Below are 21671 nucleotides of genomic sequence, written 5' to 3'. Positions count from 1 at the left end.
GGAGAAACCTGCTTCCAGAATTAGTAGCTACTCAGAGAGGAATGAGGGAGAAGTGTAGCCAGGGGCTGAATAGAAATCAGTCTAATCCAATTGTTCCAAAATGGGTTGGGAGAAATTTAACCAGTAATTCTGACCTAGAGTCAGGCTAACTCCTAGGAACATTAATAAGTGGTGAGATCACAAAACACCTGGAGAAATGGGAGCTGCTTGAGCATGATGACCATGGTTTCATGAAAAGATATATGCTTTCACTCCAGCATCTGGCAAATGTATGGAGGAGATGATGAGTAGGGCAGATAGGAGCTGAGACAGATGTTATATGCAAATATTTAATAGTCCTTTGAGACAGTGGCTGTTTTAGGTTGGGATGGGTTACAGTGGTTCTCATTCCTGGGACACCAGGTTACCTAATGAAGTAATGATTGTGCATCTTTCTGGTGACATGTTTCTTGGCACAAAACCCACCATCACAGTTGGCAGATTTCATGTGATGAATTTAGAGCATTGGAGGAATCTGTAAACTGAAAAACTCTGACAGGTTCACAGATTTTAGTTTTGAAAGGGACTGTTTTGACTGTCTTGTCTGACCTCCTGTGTAGGACAGACCAGAGATCCTATCAAGTACGCTATCAAACCCATGACTTCTGCACGAATGGGAGCTTCTAGATAGTTGTTGACCACAAAAGCTGCTATCTTCTACCCAGGCTACATATTTGTCTCTTCAGTGCAGTAAATAAATCTAATACCAACATTTACAGGGTTGAACTGAGAAAACAATTCTTAAAAACTCCTTAAAAGCCATGCTTTTTAAAGGGCTTAATCTAAGCTCATTTGAATCAGGAGAACAAGTCCTGTTGGCTTCAGGAGGCCTTGAACCCAATGCAAAGTACTGCTAAAAACAAATCCAGACCTAGAACATATGAGATGTGATGTTTAAATGGGCCAGGGACAGATCAGGCAACTGGAAACAAATCAGTGTTATCAAATACCTGCTGTCTGTCAAGCAATGATACACACAATGATACAGCCAAGAGGGATAGTGCTTCTCAAGAAGGAAATGTTTGTGCTCAAGATGCATTGCACCAAGATCGGCATATTACTGTAAAGATACAAAGAAGGTGGTACTCTCCAAAGCTACCTGAATTTTGTATGTCCAGGGAGGAGACAAAAATCTCCTGAAATTCATTTAACAGAAGAGCATGTTTGCAACCACGTTGACTTGTTACATGATCTTTCCAGCACTTCCATTAAGTGAGTACTTGCCAAGCTTGGCGGATGCTTGGAGCACGTTGTGCAGTGGTACTGGTAGTAGCATGGAAGGCAACTGTCCCATTGTTTGCTGGCAGACAGACCACACTGGGAATATTGCCCCCGAGTAGGAACTTCTCATCATTGCGGACTGCCTTATATCAGTGTTCACAGGAATGGGGCCACAAATGTAAGCAGTATTCTGATCATCTACTTTCTACTATAGTTTCAGCTAAATATAGTTTTCCACTTCCTGTCCTAAATGGCTACGTGCTGGTTTGTGTTGTTGACTTTCCAGCCTAGAGGTGACATAGGCTGAAAAATGTGCACATATCTTGTGTGTATCTCTCTTGTTCTGTGTATACAGGTATATATGTAAATCAGTGTGTCCTGGAGACTAGCTGTGAGGGTTACTTGGCACAAATTTGAGCTGGCTCCATCTCTTATTCAGCCACATGTACATATTCCAGATATCTCAGAGATTATCTGTTTTATAGAATTTTTCCAAGTGATAGTAGGACTATATATTAACTCAACTATTGGTAAATATAAGTGACTTCTCTAGATCAACAATATAGGATTGTGAGATTCAGAAGAATCTCTAAAATTACCTGAAGAATAGACATAAAAGCCAATACCTAAACCAAATCCATTAGGAAAAAAAAAAAGCAAGATGTCATCCCAGAGTTTTAAATGGTTATCTGGGTTGATTGCTAAAGAGCATGGAAACCAAAGTGCCTTAGTGAAACTTGGACAAAATATTGTTCATCACAGACCTTTATCCTTTATAATTTTGAAGGGAGAACATATTTTGCATTGGGGAATAGAAAGAAATAGCTCTTTGGAAGGGTAATTAGAAAGAAAAGGCAGCTGTTTGGAATGACTGATCAAGTTCTAGTGCAGATGGATCTGTGAGGAGAGGGTAGATACTGTCATCAAAACTCTTGGTGTCTCAGAAGTCTATCACACTTTCCCAACTGTATCAAACAAGCATTCCCCCTGTGTAAGGAAGAGTGTCTGTGCATTTGTGATTGTTTAGGTTGTCCTTTGTGAGGAATTACAAATTAATGACAATAAACAACTAATTATATTCCTTCTAATTAGATTTAGAATTAGAAAAAACAGGGGAAAGGACATTTAGCACATGTTCTCCAGAAGACCGAGGAGAGGTTATAATGCCTCTTGCTATGCTGTTATCAGTACAGAGTGGTCCTACAGTCACAAGCCGTGGTACGTGCTGGGATGGAGCTGGTCTTGGCAGCCCCGGTGTTCAGAGCAGCAACTAGATCATAGGCTGATCTGGGGCCTTAAGTGGAAGGGACTTCTGAGGTATTAAAGCAGAAATAGTTACAAACCTGAGATGTTTGATAATTTAAAAAACAAACAAACAAACAAAAACAAACAAAAAAGCCCCCAGCATAATATTCTGTACTTTTAAATATTCATACTACCAAACAAGACCTCAGATTTCTCTTTCTGAATAGTTATGGATCAGAACTGAGAAAACAAAGATGAAAGGACACATCTGTACTGCAGCATAGGAGATGTAAGGATGCTGGGCACACCCTGGCCCTGGCATTGATGTAGCTGCACAAAGAGAAGCAGCAGTGAGAAGACAGCTGAACAGGCAAGTTGGCATCCGTGAGAACTGTCTGCCAAAAAAGGTGTACAGTGTCTGCAGGAGTTAAACCATGTCTGTCAAACCATTTCTATGCTTCTCTGCCAGAGAGGGCTGCCTGTGATACACAGGGTAGAGAAGAGTTGTCCTTGTGCAGTGGTTGCAGCCCATCTGCTGTGGAGGGGCGTGGGCTGTTACATAAGGTCGCTTGTGTGTATGCTAACTGTATTTTCTGCCAAGACCCTTGGCACCCCACTCTCCCTCCAGCACTCTGTTTGGCATCCCTGATCTGCTCTTACAATGCAGGAACACAAGTGTCAATCCCATCCTCCCACTCTGACAGGGGAAATCCCTAAAACATACAGATGCACATGGCTTAGTTGGAGCCACGCACTGGTGTCACTCTGGAGTAACTCTCCAGAGCTGGAGCTGGCTGAGTTCAGAATCCATCCCTGGGTGTCAAATGCTTACATCTCGGAGAGGCAAGGCAAGTTTCAGCTGGTGTCTTTTAACTGTGAAGTTTGAAGGAGGGGGGTTGAAAGTACTGTGAAAGTACCTGGTAGCACAGCCCTGTGAGGCAGCTGTGGTCGAGGAAGCAGTGCTGTTTAACCTGTGCAAATAAAATAGAGCTATAAGCATCACCCAATATGGTAAATATTGTAGCTTCAAGCCTTTCCTCTGTCCATTCAATACCTGACCTATCTAAAGTAATTCTGCCTACCTCCAGAAATGAGATCTCTCTATACCCTGCTGGAGTGGGAACATTAAGGCCATGCTTCCCTCAAAGATAATCAGTTGCAAGAGTTCTGAAGTGCTTAGCTCCTCTTCCCCTGCACCCAAAATAGTATAAATCTTTTTGCAAGCGAAGATGATTACTTGAGCAGCAAAGGATTAGCAGATGTGAGCACTGCATAGCTGGTTATGCTAGTCACATTTTCCTAAATAGATATTCTGTTAGATGCACACGAGCCAGGGAGTGCTATGGAATGCAGCTCTTTTCAAATAGATGAATATATACATGCCTATGTGTGTGCCTTTCCCAGACTTTCTATAAGCTTTTTCTAAACAAGGAATGTATTTATGTGTAAGTAAAGGATTTCTGCTTTCTGCATTACTGGTACCTTTGAAAGGGACAAGGTGTTTTCAGTAATCACATTGTGTGACTAATATGAAGTCCTTGTAGGCATGAAAGGATCTCTGTGTGTTTCATGGATATTAAACCTCCCAACAACCAGCTGAAAGCAGGTATTTTCTACTGTCATTATAGGGAGGGAGACCAAAGCATGAACTCATGGAGCAGATTTGATTATAGCCATTTACTTTGTAGCCCAGTCTCCTGGATCCTTGTTAAGCAGGAAACCCTGGTCTTGCCCCAGACCATCCTTTAGTTTGGGGTGATGCTAGGAAGAGGATCCATCTCTCAGAAAGCCTTTGGTGTACAAGTTCCCCGCTGGATTATGCAGCTAAAACAGCTTCCTCAGTGTTTACACAGCCTCTATAGCTGAAGCAAAAGTGGTGTGTTGGGAGGGTGTGGAAGTGGGGCCAGGGGACTGCCCTTTCTGCAGTACTCTCCATTGCCATGGATGAGGAGGAGCACAAAACCCCCCCTGAGATTTGTTCTCTGAGGCCAGGCTGGAATTCTGGCTCTGATAATGGTCTTGCAAGGGGCTGCTAGTATTTGCTCTAGGTGATTTTCTGGGATCTGTGTATCAGGACTGTTTCTGGTAGGGTTGAAAGACCTGTCTTACTGCTGGAAATTATCTCCTGACCATGTTAATTAGTACTTTCTCTTTGCTTTTGCAAGGCTAATGCATTGTTGGGGCATTTCAAGTGCTTTGTTGAAACCAGCTGAAAACAGACAACCTTCTGGATGCTGGGAAAACTTTGTCAAATATAGGGAATCCACACAGCTCATGTACATCCCTCCCTTGGCCCTCTGAAGAAAGCTAGTCTTTTGAAACCTCTGTCTTGTAAAAGCAGCTGTTGGGCAGAACAGAAAGCAGCTGCATCCCCTCTTGAACTGGATTAAATTTTCTGCTGCTTGAAAAAATTCACCAAGGAAGCAGAAAGAGACCAACAAATAGCAGAGTCTGGAGACTGACAGCACTGCTGGTTACCTGCATCACTGTTCTTCAAATTGCTAGCAGACTTCTAGGCAAAAAAAGTTCGTCCCACATATTTGGCTAAATGACAGCCTGGGACCTGACCCAATCTTTCATCTTGCCTGCCAAGAATTTTTCTCTTGTCTCTTTCCTTTTTTACCCCCTTGAGTTCTCTTCAAGGAATTTGTCACTCCTGATACCCCCCACAAAAGCAGAAACCAGGCAAAGCTCAGAGCTTCTCCTGCTGAATCAGCAGGAAAAAAAAAAAGAGTTTGGCTTTGGACAACTTTCCTCTCTGTCCAGAGGACAAATATGTAACACAGAACGTTTTAGTGTAATTCTGTACTGAACTCCCATTCTAATCCTTTCTTAGGATTAGAAATTAATTAGTTTTAGACTGAATCTAATTGGCAACTTTTCCAAGCAAAAGGGAAATAGATTTTTGTTACCCTCCCAGCAGAGATGAGCCCTCTGTGCTTGGAAACCAGTAGAGATTGCAGGAGGGGCATTGTGAAGAGCAGCCTGAGATAGGGATAGATGGTGGGGTTAGTCCCTTGGCCTGGCAATCTGCTATCTCCCTTTGCTATTTAGAGCTAGCTATCTAGATCTAACCTGGACTTACTCTGCCTAACTTTAGATGTTTAATTGTTGTGCCCCATTTATGAGCCTACTCAACCACAAGGATCTCTGGTCTTACTGGAGAAGCAGCAGCTCCAGGGAGTAATTCAGGGTGATTGGTGCCAGTGGGCTGAATCCAAGTGTTATATTTGTTCATTCCTCACCAAGTTGAACAGGGAGCCAAGCCAGAGAGCTGTGTCCAGCACAAACCTTCTTCCACTCTCTGGTTCCCTAAGTGGGAGTGCCCCAGTGTCAGACAAGCAATAGCAGCCTGGAGGTAGAGGTGGGTTCAGCACTGGTGTTTGGGGGAGGACATGACCAAGTAAACTATGTTATAGATTGTCAAGACTACTATGAACCCACAGCCTTTGGCTCATGACTTACTTACATTACAGCCCTGGTGACTGGGTGACCATAAACACAGTTAAATAAACAAGTTTGAGGTCCCAGCAATGGTTTAGTGGGGTCTGTGTGAGGTGACAGGTTTGCCTTGCTGCTTGGCAGGTTTTGCAGTCATGTGCTGAGCTCCCAGTCACCACAGGGACATTTTAACAATTTCTGACACTGCTTCACTAACAAGTCCTTCACTAACAGGCCCTAGGCTGTTCCACCAGCACAGGATGATGAGGGCCATGGCCACCCACAGAACAGGTTGTTCAACTTAGCCCAGCAAACTAGAATGCCTCTCATCCTGAGAGCTGATAGGGGTGTTCTAGTTTCTATGTGTTTCTAGGTGTTCTAGAGGTGTTCACCACTAGAAGGTGATGGGGACCATGGCCTTTCCCCACCTTTCCATATCTTTGAAATACCCCAATGAGGCCTTTTTTTCTTCCTCTCCTTTCCCCCGGAAGGTAGATCTCTAACCGTGCTCCAGTGTTAATGTAGGCAGGGATCCTAACAGATCATGAAGCAAGAAATAAACACATTTCTCCAATGCCTAATCAAAGTTAAATATGAGGAATATGAAATTGCTGGAGTAAGGCTTAAGAATGACAAAGAGTAAATTCACAGATTTAGATATTTTTTTTTTTTACTAAGAGCACTGCATATTGAAATCCATTCACACTGACATTGGAAGGAAATCTTACCCAAAATATGAATATTCATGTCTAAAGAAGCCTGCAGATCAGTGAGTGAATGGCTGGTTTAAAGCCCCTTTTCATGGTGCCTTATGTGAGGACCAGAAGGCCTGTGCTCTGCTCCTTCAAATACAGAACACAAGTGCCATGGATTTATTTGGCCATTTCTAGTTGCAAATCAGGACTGAGATAAGTGTTTGCAGGTATTTCTTAGCGGAGAGGAAGACTGCTGAGCATTGTGCAAGTCTGTGTGGTTAGGCCCTCATTTTTTGTGTGTCTCATATATCTGCACTCAATTCACTCGTAGGGTAAGCAAGACATAACTTTTTATAACTACTCTGCTGTTTCTCTTAATATTTTGCCCAGGATTTTGGCTCTAATATAACATGCAGATTCTAATAACTTTAATTATTTTTAATAATTTTGAAACAGAATGGCTTTATTAAAGCAAAACCACAGTCTATTCTTAATGAAGTTTGAATTGGAAATTTGTCCCTTCCCTTTATTTTCCGTTTCCCTTTCCCGTCTTTGTTAAGTAAGTACAATACAGAAAAGTATTCTCTGGGTTTCCATTCCTGTCTTCCTTCCTGTCCAGATGAGCCAGGAAAGGGCAAAACCTCTGTCCAAAGCCCTGGCCCTGCAGTCAAAATGGGGGTTCTCTGGGCTTCCAACACTTCATGTCTTTTTAGAATGCAGAGAACAAGCCCGTCTGTCTTCTCTCCAGCTGGTGGCTCGGCTGGGCCGCTCTAAAGCACCGACACCAGAGGGTGAAGGAGGTTTGGGGCTTTCTTATGGTCTTACAGCTTAGGAAGTTGTTTCTCTTCTTCCAAACATTTGATTCTGTTTCCTGCACCACACAAACTTTTCCAGAGAAGTTGAATTATCCAGCAAACATGTCTGCAGCTTTTTGTTCAGGAAAATGTCCTTTCTCTAGCCCCTCTGACCCTGGCTAGGCTGGTGTTTCAGCAGCTCTCTTCTTTGCGCTGATCTTGCAGGAGTATAAATCATCCTTTATTGCCTGCACACTAAAACAAAATCTTTAGCTTTGCTCATACACTGGAACTCCTAGGAGAATAATTTGGGTTTGAAAAGACAAAGGACAAATGCCCTGAAAATCTCTGATTATGAATATGGGGGAGAATGACTTATCACTAACTGTCAATTGATAATAAGGGAGTAGAGCTAATAAAACCTGCAAAGCGGTTTTGACTTGCAAAGTTATGTTTTAACTGAATAAAAAAGACAGTTAATGTTTGTGAGACAAATTGTTGAGTGCAAAATATATATGTGCAAGGTTACATAAAGACAGCAGTACACTTTGTGAGGTGAATTTTACACCAGTAGGATATAGTAGGTCCAGTCCAGCGTGGGGCCACCAGCAGCGTATTCCACTGGTCTTAATGAATGCAGGAAACAGCTAGACTGAGGGAAAAAGAAAGGGAGGGCTTTGAAAGAAGGACTCCACCTTCAGGGATTTTTTTTTATGTTTGTTTTTTATTTTGTTTCTGCCTGTGTCATGGCTGTGAGTGTGAGAAGGCTTGTTTGGTAGTAGAGCTGACCTGGGAACTATCAGTAATGTGAATTAGCTCGTATTTGGGGTTTTGTGCATATGTGATTCTTTTGCAGTACACATACCTTTGTGTACTTAAATGGAGGGACAGACCTAATTAACCTAGGAAACTCAGAGAAGTTAGCAACTTCATAAACATTTAGTGCTCTGTGAGAGAACTGAAAAGTTTGCTGCAAGTTTGTTGACAAGGTCAAACAAGAGTCTCTGACAGGGGTATTGCTGCTGTTTCTCTGTAAGTGCTTACAACTAAGTTTGACCAATTTAGGAGGAAGCATATTTTGAGGGTTTATGGGGAAGCACTGCAAGCACCTCTCCTTCTCTGCTCCTGAGTGACTTGACCCTGCTGCTTCTGTGGTTAGAGAACCACCACTGGTTTTAAACACCAGGTTTATGTTCTGATGAGTGACGATAGTTACATATCACTCACAACATCAGTAGCCCTTGTCCAGCAAGGTTCTGCAGAGCTGACCTGACTCCTGAATTTGAATGGGGGCAAGACTCTTCTCAGTTCAAATGCAGATAAGCTGCAGTCATGTCCTTTGTCTGTATGATGGTAGTAATGAGGAAAAATATGTGTCAGCTTTAAACAGGGTAATGGCAGCAACCAGGACACCAGAGCTTAGCACAAGCTCCGTTATTCTGCCAGCTTGCTCCATGTGTCTGCACAGAGCCTGCTCCTAAGACTTGGATCTTTCAAGCCAGCTCAGCTATCCTTGCTGTGCTCAGGAGGCAACAGTACAAGTCCACACAGTTCCTCTAGTGTGATGCTGATCTATCAGACCTTCAAGCTGAACCCTGTCATGTATAAGACAACAATCTGGTGTCATTATGTGAGCAGAAAACTCTGTGTCCACTTGTTACTTAATACACTGACACATGAATTAGTGTTCTTCCACCTGCACAAGTAGCCATGACACCTTTCGTCCCCAGAAGTATAACAGCACTCATTCCTTTTTGTAATTTCCTCTGTTGGTCTATGTGACCAAGGTGGTGAGGACTTGGTGAACTGGTGAATGATTTAAGGGTAGGTGAGCTGTACCTCACCTGATTCCTTTGTGCCATAAGTGGAGCTCCCTGGCAGGGTGATGACTTGCTCCACTTTGGCAAACATATGTGAACATGCACAGGCAGGGTCCAGCTGGAGAGAGGTGGATGTCTGCAATCTGTGTGTGCAAACCCCCGCTAGCCTTCACAGAAGCAGGCATTTGAAAATCCCTGGCAGGTACAAAAAAGCTCACAGAAGTGAGAATTCAATTGCAGGGTGCAAAACCTCACTGCTGAAATTGAGTGTGCCTGTAACAGAAAGTGGAGTAGGTGGGAAACAGAGAGTTTTGCTAAGCTATGAGGTGTCAGGGTATTTAGGAGACGCTTGGTTTGTTTTACCTTTTGGCAACTGGAACAGCTGCTGCCTTGGCTATTAAGCATGGTCCTTTCCAGGCTGAGCCAACTGGCCTGGATGCAGAGCATCAAATGTAGTCCAAAGACCAAACAGTTGAAGGGTGGACATTTGAGTAGGAACAAGGGGACCAGTGAGCAGGAGGAAGTACTCTGCCAACCACAGGCTCCCCACAGACCACAGTTCAAGAAGCACAACTTCCTGAGCTATGAGCTTATCACCAAGGTGTACCAGTAACACAAGCATACTGCAAGGTAGGAAGGGCTACCGAACAGGCAAGCCTGCCTTGTGGGGCACACCAAGCCTGTCGCATCACTTCCATTATCAAATTTTTCTGTACATCCCAGAACCTTACAATGCAGGAAGCTCCCACTTCTTGCTTAACACCCTACACCTTTTCTCTTTCTTTTTGCCTATCAGACAACAAGAAACTTGTTTATTTTTGACTAGAGAGTGTCAATTAGCTGAGTGCGATCCCTGAAGACCCCAAGAACCTCTCTTTCTACATTTTGGGGGTTTCATTCCTGCTTACTTTATTTCTCTTTGTTGGTTTGATTTTTGTCAGATCTCTTAGCTTTATTATGAAAAAGCTTGAATTTCCTGCAAGTCAGGGTTTACATTTGGTGCATAGAGTTAGCTGTTATGCTATGCATTACTCAGTATGTCACTTTGCTGCCTTCCCATCCTCCTAATACTCTGTTTTATGATGAAACAACTCCAGAAGTTTAAAGATGATGGAGCTCTCCCTGTAGCTAGGTTGGGTGCAGGGTCTGACTTCTACCACCTGACGGAAGAAAGAAATGAGAATCAGCAAGGTGACCCAAGCCAGGTCCAGAGAGCAAATTAATCCGTCTCCTTCATCTTGGATTAATTTGGTCTGCACTGATCAAGTGATCAAAGACAGGCTGTCTTATGAGATTAAGAAATGGCATCAAGGTATCACCACTTCTAAGACAGAAGCAAAATGAATCTTGTTGTCCTCTAGCTATGGCACTGCATAACTTCCCTCACAGTGAACTGAAAGTAACAGCACATGAATCCACATGTGTGAACAAAGATTTTTAATGAGTGTGCAGCTTGCACACCAAGCTACCTACATTAAATGTATTCCCCAACATCTGTCTAATCAGAAGTGATACCAAACCAAAGAAAGCATAGTTAGCTGTATATGTCATGAGGGTCTAATGGGTGAAACCTTGCTGTACTTTAACTGCTCCTCATGTAATTCCAATTGTTCCTAGAAGGGAAGGAGTTGACTGAAAAAAATGGATACAGAGATCTATTACCAGTGGCACAGAGCCCTGCAACCAAGTCTAGCTGGGTTGGTTGTGACACAGGGTGTAAAACACAGCTGTGAGTCTCCGGCAGTCTTTTAATCTCAGCACTGTCCTCTGATCCATCTCCATTAGACCCTGTGCTCCCAACTCTCTCTTTTAAACACAGAAATTACCAGCACTGTCTATCCACTTCCACCAGGACTGGTATGTTGGCTTCATGAGCTTTTACCTTTTCTTCCTGCTTCAGATGCTTCTTGTAACCTGTCCTGCTGTGCTTGAAGGGTTTCCACATGTGAGCTTCAGACACAAGCTGGCTTGTCTGAGGTGTATCCCTTGAGGTCCCAGGTGGCTTTGGTGCAAAAAAGTTTCCCTGTCACCTGGCACATAGAGTTTATGGCTACTGGTCCATCTGAAGCAACCCAGTTGGAACACCTTTTAAAACCTGTGATTCCTGCTCTGCTATGAATGTAAATATACCATTGTATCTCTTTCCTTGAGATCAGCATAGCAAACACTTGTTCTTGCTCTCTCTTTCTCTCTTCTGCTTTTCAAAGGGAGAAGTAAAAGCAATGAAACATAATAACAAAAAACTAGCTCCTTATTCTTACATCTATTTAAACAACACTAAGGCCCTCAGTCATTACTTATCAGTGCACCACAGAGCATTTTTTTCCAATTTAAGATTTAAATTTAACAACACCTTATGTCTCTTCTGAGAGCAGGTCTGGTGACAGGCAGAAGCTGCAAATGTGCAGGAGTGAAGAATTTATCTGGCAGTCTCTGCTGCTGTTCCACACAGTTTCTGTGTGTCTCTGCTGCCCCAGGGAAATTTAGGGTGACCAGCCCCATATAGTCCAGCTAGGAAGCCCTTAGTGTCAGCAGGTTTGTGGCAATATTTCTGAAATCCCTTGCAAAGCCTGCACCTGCATGAAATTCAGTGGATTATATCCCTGTGCTGCTCTGAAGATTTCTGGGAATGCTCAGCTGCCAAGTGTGGATCCTTATTTCCAAAGCAATGAGTCATGGTGGTGTCATTACCTCTGCATACAGTCACTGTGCAATAATTCAAATCACCATTGTCATTATTATTGTCTCCAACAAGCAACCTGATACCTTCTGCCAGCCTGGGGCAGGTGTGTGAATGTAATCACTGTGCAATTAATTAGCCAGTGCTGCCAGTCAGTATGCAGCTCACAGCTCCCTGCATCCCAACTGAACCCAATTTAGCAGAGCCACTGCAAGATTTAAAGATACTTTGCAGTAAGAACTCAGTAAAAACAAAGCAAGCAGGCAGCTCTAGGGCCAGCTTTTCACCTTCACATCACACCTGGCAAAATGAGCACCTGCCTATATCAGCCAAAGGGATTTGCAGGAGTGTGGGAGAAGGAGAGAATTGCAACTTATTTCTGAAACTGTGAGTTTAGGTATCATCTGATGCGTGAATTCTGAGTGAGCAAAACAGGGAAGGCCGGCTGGTCACTGTGGTGGCTGCAAATCCCTTCAACAGGCTGCACAGCAAGAACCCAGGAGCTGTCTGACTCCCTCCTCTCTGTGCAGCCACAGAGCTACAGCAGAGCCAGATTAAATTGCTGGATTAAGCGCTCCCACAGCCCAGCATGTGAATCTTTGTGACAGCTGTGCCTAGGACAGAAGTCAAGCATCGGTGCCATAACTGCGTCAGCTGGTGTGTCATGGGTCACAGCATTACAGCTGAAAAAGGTCTGTTAGGTCATCCATTCCCATTTCTTAGCCAGCACAGATTTGACTCAATAAAGTGTTTGCTACTGGTCTAAACGTGGCATTTTAAGAGATTTGGGCAATGCAATCCCCTTCCTCTTCCCTTGGGAAATTATCCGTCATTTGTTATAACTCACTGACAGGAAGAGTCTAGCCAAACATTTCTCTGTTTCCAGATGATCCCATTAATGACTTTTCTTGCCTTTCCTTCTACCAAAGTCACCCCTTACACTGAGCTGCACTTTCCTCCCTCTGTACAGGTACAAGAGCCTGCTTAGTTCCTTCCATGGCTTTTGAGAGGAGAACTTATCCTTGAGGGCCCCCTAAATATTGGATTCCAGTTCTGCCAAAAATATGCCTTATCCACTGCCCTAAATTATCCGCACTGAAAGACTCCACACACTCAAATAATGAGATTTTCCACTAAGACAAATATTTTCAGGCTCTTCCTTTTTCATCTTGTGTGTCTGGGTTTGGAATTATTTTCTATTTTTTATCCATTCTCCAAAATTAGACAGTGAGCCCTACATGCAGCCACGTGTTAGAAGGTCAGTTCTGTTATTTTTATTCACCAGTCTGTTCTTGTTGCCAAACCCATGTTGCTGCTGTGAGTAGGGCTCCATCCAGGTGATGTGCTTGTGGGAGGGAGGCCTGCATCAAGCCTGGCTTTCCCTGTGGAGAAGGAACACTGTGCCAGGGTCACTATGTGCCTGGTGCTCAGCAGGTCCAAGCTGGTTTGTGTTATTTTCCTGTCTTTGTGGATAACCTTTGTTTCTCTCCAGGCAATAGGATTCCTGAGCATCAGTGCTTTGCCAGCCCTTTTCACCTTACATAATTAATAGCTAACAAAGTTCAACATCACTGGAGCTATTGCAATACATTCTGGTGCCACAGCATTGGCCTTCTTTTGATCTGGGTTTCACACATCGTTGGCAAGATCAGATTCATGCCTATGTGACTAATTATGGGAGTAGCTTTTGCTAACTGTCTTATGGAATATTTCATTACAACTCACCTTTATTTCCCTTTACTCATTACTTTTTTCCCATTACTGAGTGTGAATGTTGCCATCCAACACGTGTTTTCCGTTCACATGGTTACTAGGCTTTTTTTTGGTTGTTGTTTCTTCTGTAAAAAACCCAAGAGATGAATCAGGTTAACTTCCAAAAGCTGTCTTCCATTGCTTTACTCTATATGTTCAGACGATACTGATTAAAATCATATGCTGTTACATCTGAAAGAAATTCCCTCACGTGTGTGACAGGCTGGGTTTTTATGACAAGTAAAGAGAGTTTCACTTATTTCTATTTGCCTCTTTTTTTTAAGCTCAGTTCTCTCATTCGTATTATCTTGGCTATGATTTTAAAAAGTATTGATTAAAATCAAGATTCTGTAGACTGATATCCTAACTTTACTTATAGGATATCAGAAACACCTCTATTTTCTAAGAAAGCTATCTCTGAAGAAGTGCAAAAGACAAAAAGCTACTAAAAATAGAATCTCTGTGTTGCTTTTGGGATTTGAAAGTCTACGTTTATAAAAACTGACTTTTCACAGAATCACAGAGTATGCTGAGTTGGAAGGGACCCTCAAGGATCACCAAATCCAACTACTGGCCCTGCACAGGACCATCCCCAAGAATTACACCATGTACCTGAGAGTATCATCCAAACACTTCTTGAACTCTGTCAGGCTTGGTGCTGTGACCACTTCCCTGGGAACCCTGTTCCAGTGCCCAGCCACCCTCCGGGTGAAGAACCTTTTTCTAATATCCACCCTAAACCTCCCCTGACACAACTTCAGGCCATTCTCTCAGTTCTGTCACCGGTCACCACAGAGAAGAGATCAGTGCCTGCCCTTCCTCTTCCCCTCATGAGGAAGTTGTAACTGCAGTGAGGTCTCTCCTCAGTCTCCTCCAGGCTGAACACATCAAGTGCCCTCAGCTGCTCCTCATGCGGCTTCACCTCAAGGCCCTTCACCATCTTTGTTGCCCTGCTTTGGACGCTCTCCAATAGCTTAATATCTTTCTTATATTGTGGCACCCAAAACTGCACACAATATTCAAGGTGAGGCCGCCCCAGTGCAGAGCAGAGCGGGACAATCCCCTCCCTTGACCAGCTGGTGATGCTGTGCCTGATGCCCCCCACAACACGGTTGGCCCTCCTGGCTGCCAGGGCACTGCTGACTCATATGCAACTTGACATTGATCAGGACCCTGAGGTCGCTTTCTGTGGCACTGCTTTTGAAAGGACTCTCTTAGAAGTTTAGGACTGACCTTATTTGAAATGTACTACTTTAAGATCCATTTCTTTAAAAATAAAAGGAAAAGGAAAACAATTTGAAATAAGACCAAATCAAGAGTCCTCCTTTTTTCAGTTCTGACACCTAAGCAGAAAACTAGTGCAGAGAAACGTATTTTGTGTACATTGTCCTGTATTTTCTTTACATGTAAAAATCAATTAATCAGATGAATTACAAGCCTGTATCCCCATGAGTCTATGGCCTTATCCAATAGAGCTCTTGTGACCAGACCTTTCAGCACAACTATTTCTACTGCCTGCAGTGCTAAGCACATGTATACTTTGTTAAATCAGCGCCATAGCTAGAAGTCAGCATTTAATACCAATCTGCCTTAGACTGTAGGGACTAAAAATAAATAGAACTAGTTCTTTGTGTGTCTGATCAGTACAGGAATGTAAAGGAGAGCATGTCCCAGATCATTAATATTCTCAACAGCATAATTGGAGTGTTCTTATGTTTTGTGCAGCTGAGAATAAGCTCTGAGACATAAGGTGTGGTTGGGCATTGCTAACGTGTGATGCCACAGGATGGCCCCTCTCCTGTCATTCATCATCTCCCATGCATCTTTTTAGAGCTTCCAATTACATCTTTAGGACTGGCCAAAATAACAAATGTGTGTCTTCATTTCCTCCTTCCTGAAGGTCCCTCTGGTGTTTCTCCATGTTTCCTGTGGTCCCTCTCATTCCTGTCCTTCTGTACAGGGAGAGGGTTCACTATGTCTGTGTCCTGTGAATCCTGTCCTGCAGGACCTGCTGGATCATGCCGAGCAGCTTAGGGCTGTTTGCAGAGCTGCATCTGAGATTGTTCTCCTGATGCAGATCAGCATTTGGGAATTAGGAAAGATATCTCTTCTGTAGTGGATAACTTGCTGCTGGATGCATTCTTACACATCTTTCTCCTCCTCCTCCTGTGCTCTGTGAGTGACAGCAGGGGTGGAAATTCTCCCCTCCCCACGAGCAGCCACCAGTGGCTCCTTGGGTGTAGGGGTGGAGAAGCAGCCACCTCTGCAACCACCAGGACCAGCACAGACTTTCCAGTGAGACGGGGAGTGCTCAGTGTTATTTCCAAACTGAAGTGTCTTAGTCTACCTCTTTGCAGACAATCTGAGCTGGGCATGGGAGGAGGGGACTGCCAAAACTCAAAGCAGCTGACGGTGCCTTTGGCTTCTACTGGCAGACTCCATCTGAGAGGCCCTGGATTGGGGGAAGATACCACACTGTTGCCCATCACAACTTCCATATGTTTGGAGAAGTGCTCCTGGTGGCATGGCTGCAGGGTGAGCTGCAGACTCCTGGCCCCTGCCCACCTCAGACCGACAGCGAGGCCCTGTGGCCCCTTTCCTCTGCCACATCACTGTCCTTGAAGCCGTGAAACATAACTCAGACACTTCAGCTGGAGTATGGGGTCCAGGGGACAGGCATACTCAACCCTCTGCAGTACTGGCTGCCTCTGTGTACCCCTTACATGTCTGTGGGTACCTGTGCTAAGGCAATGTCCATACACGAGCTGAGACCAACAGAGCTTCCCAAAGCACCCTGTCAACCTGTGCTCTGAAACCATCAGCATGTGGCCATAGTCCTTGGGATGGGGTGTATCTGTTTGTTGAGGCCTGTGCACCCAGATTTCCGCTGTGGTCTGACACCCCTCAAGGAGCACTCCGGGTGCCTAAGTGCTTCTGCCTCTGTGATTACATTTACAGTCTTTTCTCCCCTCAAGATTTCTGTTTGCAGTTCTGTTTATCAGGGACTCCCTTGCTGTGTTTCAGCCCTGTTGGAGATACCAGTGAAGAGGGGAAAGAGACACACCTCTGTCAGGCCATTGCCCTGCGAAACTGCGTCCCACTTCCAGGGATCAGCATCCTTGACAAACTCATCAAGACGTGTCCTGTCTGGCTTCAGCTGAACATGAGCCAGGAAAGGGCTGGGGCGATCCTTGGCAAAGAAACAGCAGGGGTAAGTCCAAAGTGGTTTCATTTCAGACAACCACATTTCCTGTCCTTGGTGGGGCTGGTTAGGAGAGCAGCGCCTTTCTTCATGTGGAAGCAAAAATATTTAGCAGACTGCTCTCTCTTTCCATTACCCTTTGAAGCTTTACCACTCTCAGTGGTGCAAGACAGACATATTGGCTTTGGGGAAGCATGTGATCTTGTCTTGGGTTTTATTTACTTAGCGTGTAGATTTATGGAGATGGCTTCCCATTCACCACCACGCCCATAGGTATGGTGACCATCCTAATTTGGAGCAATTGAAAAAAAAATCCCTGAAAAAAGGCCCTTAAATTCTGGAAGCTGGTGGGAGCCATTTTTATTGCAATAATTGGTATCTGGCTTGTATAAACTGAGTGTTGGGAAATAGCACACTCATGCAAAGCTTATAGCTTGCTTAAAGAAAACATTTCTGGAGCAAAGAGAGCTGCTCCACATTCCTTGGGTCTCAGAGGTCAGGCATAGAAGAGTATTGCTGTCCTGCCTGGGTCCTTTGAGAAGGGCAGGTGCAAATGACCTGAGCTGATGTCAGAGCACAGGAGGAATTCACTCACTTCTGCTCTGAGGATGTTTGGACCCATCCCTTGGCTGACTCAGTCTATCCTAGGGCTAAAGGCTGGCACAGCCAAGTGACACCCTCCTGTGGGACTCACCTGAGCAGCCTGGGCTGTGCATTGCACCTCACCCTGAATCAGACTTCTCAAATAGCTTGGACAAATTATTCTCTTTGTTTTTCTGATCTGTCTGTAAGCAGAGACCTCAGTGACTGTCTATAATGTAGCCACAAATGGCCCCAAGCCTCCTTGGGTGTTACCTACTCCTTGCAGTCAGAGTTCCCCACCTCTGAGTGCTTTGGGAATGCATCTTACCTCTGTTCCTTCTGTTTACACTGTCCTCTGGTGGAGAATTCAGCTGCAGCTTGAAAAAGGCAGGAGAAGTGATGACACATCAGAGGTGTCCCACAGCCAGAGCAGCTCCTACTCACGCTGAGCCCATCTGAAACTGTTCCCACCAGTGGTGCAAATAAAAGAGACTGGCTTTTATACCAGTCCTGACCTGGGCTGTAGGGTTAAGTACAGCTCAGAAAACCCGCTCCCCACTTACCTGAACAGCCATAGTCCAATTTTAGCCTTTGGAGCCATGGCAACCAGGTGTGTCAATCAGGAAAACCAGAAGTGATTCATTTCCAGGTTTCATTTCCCTGATTGCTTAGATTAAATTTCACATGAAGAACTTGACCCATACAATCTGAGATGATGCTGTCTGACAGTCGTGGTTAGAGAGGCAGTGCTGCCATGTGGGTGGCAGGACCTGGGGAAGGGAGAGCCTCTACCTGCAGATACTTTCTGTGATAGAAGATGGGGGCTTGCCCTGCACTAGAAATTGGCCTGTTTAAGGCGTGCATCTGTTATGCATTTATTTGTGTTTTCTCTGCCCTGCTGGTGGACCTGAGCCCCTGGAGCTCCATTTCTTCTGAATGGCAGAGGCCAACATGACAGCAGTGTGCGAGGTTGTGAAGCTGCCCCAGAGCTGTGTGTTCACCATGGGTGCTTTGAAGTGACTGGAGATGCCCTTATAACTGAGACTTGATTAATGATTTTATCAACTCACACTTCTCTTTCTAATATTAATATCCAGACTCCAGAATTAGCCTGAATTTTTAATTCAGTTTTTAAAAATACCTTGACTCTCTCTTGCCAAAGCTTGTTGTCAAAGAACAGATAAAGGTGAAGATTTCTTTGTCTTCATAGCAGCAGCTTCAAGATACAAGCTAAAAATATCCTTGACAATAAACTTTAATTAGAAACACACTTAAGATTTCATACAATGAAAAGAATGAGGTATTTTTCTTTTTTCAACTTTTTTTCCCAAATTCCACTGGTCTCATTGGTGGGAACCAATGGCTACAGTAGTTTCACTGGTTCCAGTTAGAGACTATGGGGCCTCTTATCAATGTGTATGAACACCTGATGGGATTGAGCTAGGCCAATCTCAGTGTATCCAGTGAAAGGATGAGGTGCAGTGGGTGGAAACCAAAATACAGAAAATTCTGTTTAAACATTAATAAAAACTTTTTACTCTCAGCGTGATTGAATGTTGGAATAGGTTACTCAAGAGGCTGTAGAATCTCCATCCTTGAAGATAATAAAAACCTCGACAGACACCATCCTGAATAACTTGCCATAGTCTATCCGTCTTTAAACATAGGGATTGGACTAGATGATCTCCAGAGTTCCTTTCAAGCACACCAGTTCTGTGATTTCAGGACCACTCAACACACTTGAATGACCACTTGACGGGTCTTAGACAAGCTAGGGGGACACGGCTTGTTCCTGAATTCAAGAAGGGCAAAGGCAAAGCAGTGCCTCTGGAAAGTCAGACCCCTGTCAGTGATCCAGGCTGGCACTGCCTGGATGAGCAGCTCTGTGGGAGAGGACCTGTGGGGATGGTGACTAGCAAGCTGGGCACAGACCCACTGAGGAGAGGCTGTGGGACCAGGCTTTGTTCATCCAGGAGGAGAGACAGCTTCAGGGGGACCACACAGCAAGCCCCTTGTACCTAGAGGGAGGTCATGGAGAAGACGAATCTGGGCTGTGCTCAGCACTCCATGGTGGGAGGACGAGAGGTGACAGGTACACAAGGAAACCAAATGGGGTTCTGACTGGGTACAGGGAGGCACATTCTCCCTGTGAGGACAGTAACTGGTGGAACTGGTTGTTTGCAAAGGCTCTGCAGTCTCCCAGATTCTCCAGACTTCTATAAAGCCCTGAGCAACTTGGTCTGGCCTCATGGCTTCACCCAGGAAACTGGAGAAGAGTCCCTCCAGGACAGCTGCCAGCCTGAATAACCTTCTGGAAGTGGGAAAAAGCTCTGCCAGGAGACACTGTAGCCACCAGAGCCTTTGTCCTTATGTTCCACTCATGGACACTTGAATACTTTCCCACTCAATCTACAAATGACTCTCTTGCTTTAGATCTGAACTGGGACATTCAAGGCTGACTTGTCCATGATTTAGGGTACTTATGAGAGGAACATCACTTGACAAATTGTGAGTCCAGTTAGTGAAATACATTGTCTTAGGCTTAAGTGGGACATCAGTGATGCATAGAAACTTCCTTTGCAGGCCTGAATTTCACCCAGATGAAATGTCCTTTTATTCATTATTTTTGTTGTAAAGCTCAACTAAGTGGAACGAAGCTAAAATAAGACCATTTAAAGTTGGATTGTACTGATAAAAATCTTCATTGACAATGACCTAAAATAAAGTTCAGAAGCTCACATAATGTAGCTGAGCTCTTGATTTTTTTCTCCTTTTTCAGATATTCTTAGTTAGGAAAGAGGGTAATGTGAACAACATGGTCCTTGCAGTCCGCCTGCCGGTGCAGAACGAGGATCCTGGTGTGCTGGAGTACAACATCAAAGAAGAAAAATCAAGTAAGGTCTTTACATTCTTTTGTCTTGCTCTGGTTATTGTACTGAATCCTCTTGTGATCACTGGTATTTATGTAATCTCACTTGCACTAAGCAGGTTCCTCTTGTGACCGGCAGCAGATCTTCCTTTTACAGTGTAGTTCAGTTAATATTTCCTGCAGCTGCTTTACCTCAGCTCCCCTGTGGTTCTGCACCTTGTGTTACGTTTACAGACTCACAAAAGGAACATAAAACACCTCCAGACGAGGGGGCCAGTGCTTTGATCAAGCAAGAGGAGCTGCCTTTCACCAGGTGGAAGTCCTGAGAAAAGCACAAGGCACTGGCTGACTAAGCCTTGTTAACTCACTGAATCTGTCTCTATTTCTGCCACTGAATTTGGGGGTCACCAGTTATCTGACTTCTGCTGCATTGCCTTTTCAGTCATACCGAACAACCAGTTACTCCTAAACTGTTTTCAATGCCTCACTGTTTCTGGGAAGCAGGTGGGCCTCATGGCTGGTGGTGTAAGTGCCATTCCTTGGATAGCCAAGTCCGTCATGAGCAAGTGAAAATTAACCCAGTTCCCAGCCAGCCATGTCTAATGCAGCCCTTTGTGTAAATGGATGTGTAAGGTATATGATTTCCACTTTCTAAGGAATACTTGTAAAGATGTGAATTTTAGGATAGTCATGGAAACATGCACTCAAAAGAGTTCATCAAAATAACTTCACACTATTATTTATACAAATGCAACTAAATCCTCTGTTGCTGAGCTCTGCCCCAAAGCCTGCTTGCCAGGGTGATTGTTTTATTCTCTGCTAAACCACTTGTGTTTCTGCAGATCAATGTTGTGACTTATTTCTTTCCCCTTGCTCAAATGAATTTTGACAGTTGCTCAAATGAATTGTTTCCTTCTCATACGGTTCCTTTCATACCTCTGCATCGTAAACAGACTTTAAAGCCAGAGGGACAACTGAATCTCTTAATCTGTTCTAATCTCAAGACCAGACCACAGCCTGTCACAGCGTTGCTCCTGCACAGGGCACAGCTGCCTGTCTGGCTGCTCAATTCCCCAGAAAGCTTTCTCTCATCCACCTGCTCCTTGGAGCACCCAACTGCAGAGCTGCTGCATATGTTCGGTGCTCTTGCATGAGGGCAGGAACAGCAAACCTTTTGCCACGGCTTAAGGTGTTCAATTAAGAATACAAGGGCAAGGGTTAGCTGCGGGGTAGGGGAACTCTTCTTTATTTAGCTATTTGAACTTGACCTAGGGCTTAGATTTTGCATGGTGGGGAATTGGGTTTTGATGATTCAAGTTTTCCTTTGGATA

General features: G+C 44.3%; 1 protein-coding gene across 1 annotated transcript in view; it reads left to right on the top strand.

Moving 5' to 3' along the window:
- Positions 1–21671, top strand: part of RIN3 (Ras and Rab interactor 3) — a 67929-nt gene that overhangs the window by 2336 nt on the left and 43922 nt on the right. The window contains exons 2-3 of the mRNA XM_017813885.1: positions 16712–16898; positions 20251–20365. Coding sequence (XP_017669374.1) covers positions 16712–16898; positions 20251–20365 — 302 coding nt within the window. The remainder of the gene's footprint in view (positions 1–16711; positions 16899–20250; positions 20366–21671) is intronic.

Source organism: Lepidothrix coronata, unplaced genomic scaffold (assembly GCF_001604755.1).
Source record: "Lepidothrix coronata isolate B3197 unplaced genomic scaffold, Lepidothrix_coronata-1.0 Scaffold43, whole genome shotgun sequence".
Lineage (NCBI taxonomy): Eukaryota > Metazoa > Chordata > Aves > Passeriformes > Pipridae > Lepidothrix > Lepidothrix coronata.
The sequence above is the reverse complement of the archived record's forward strand: the minus strand, read 5'-3'. Positions and strand labels throughout refer to the sequence as shown.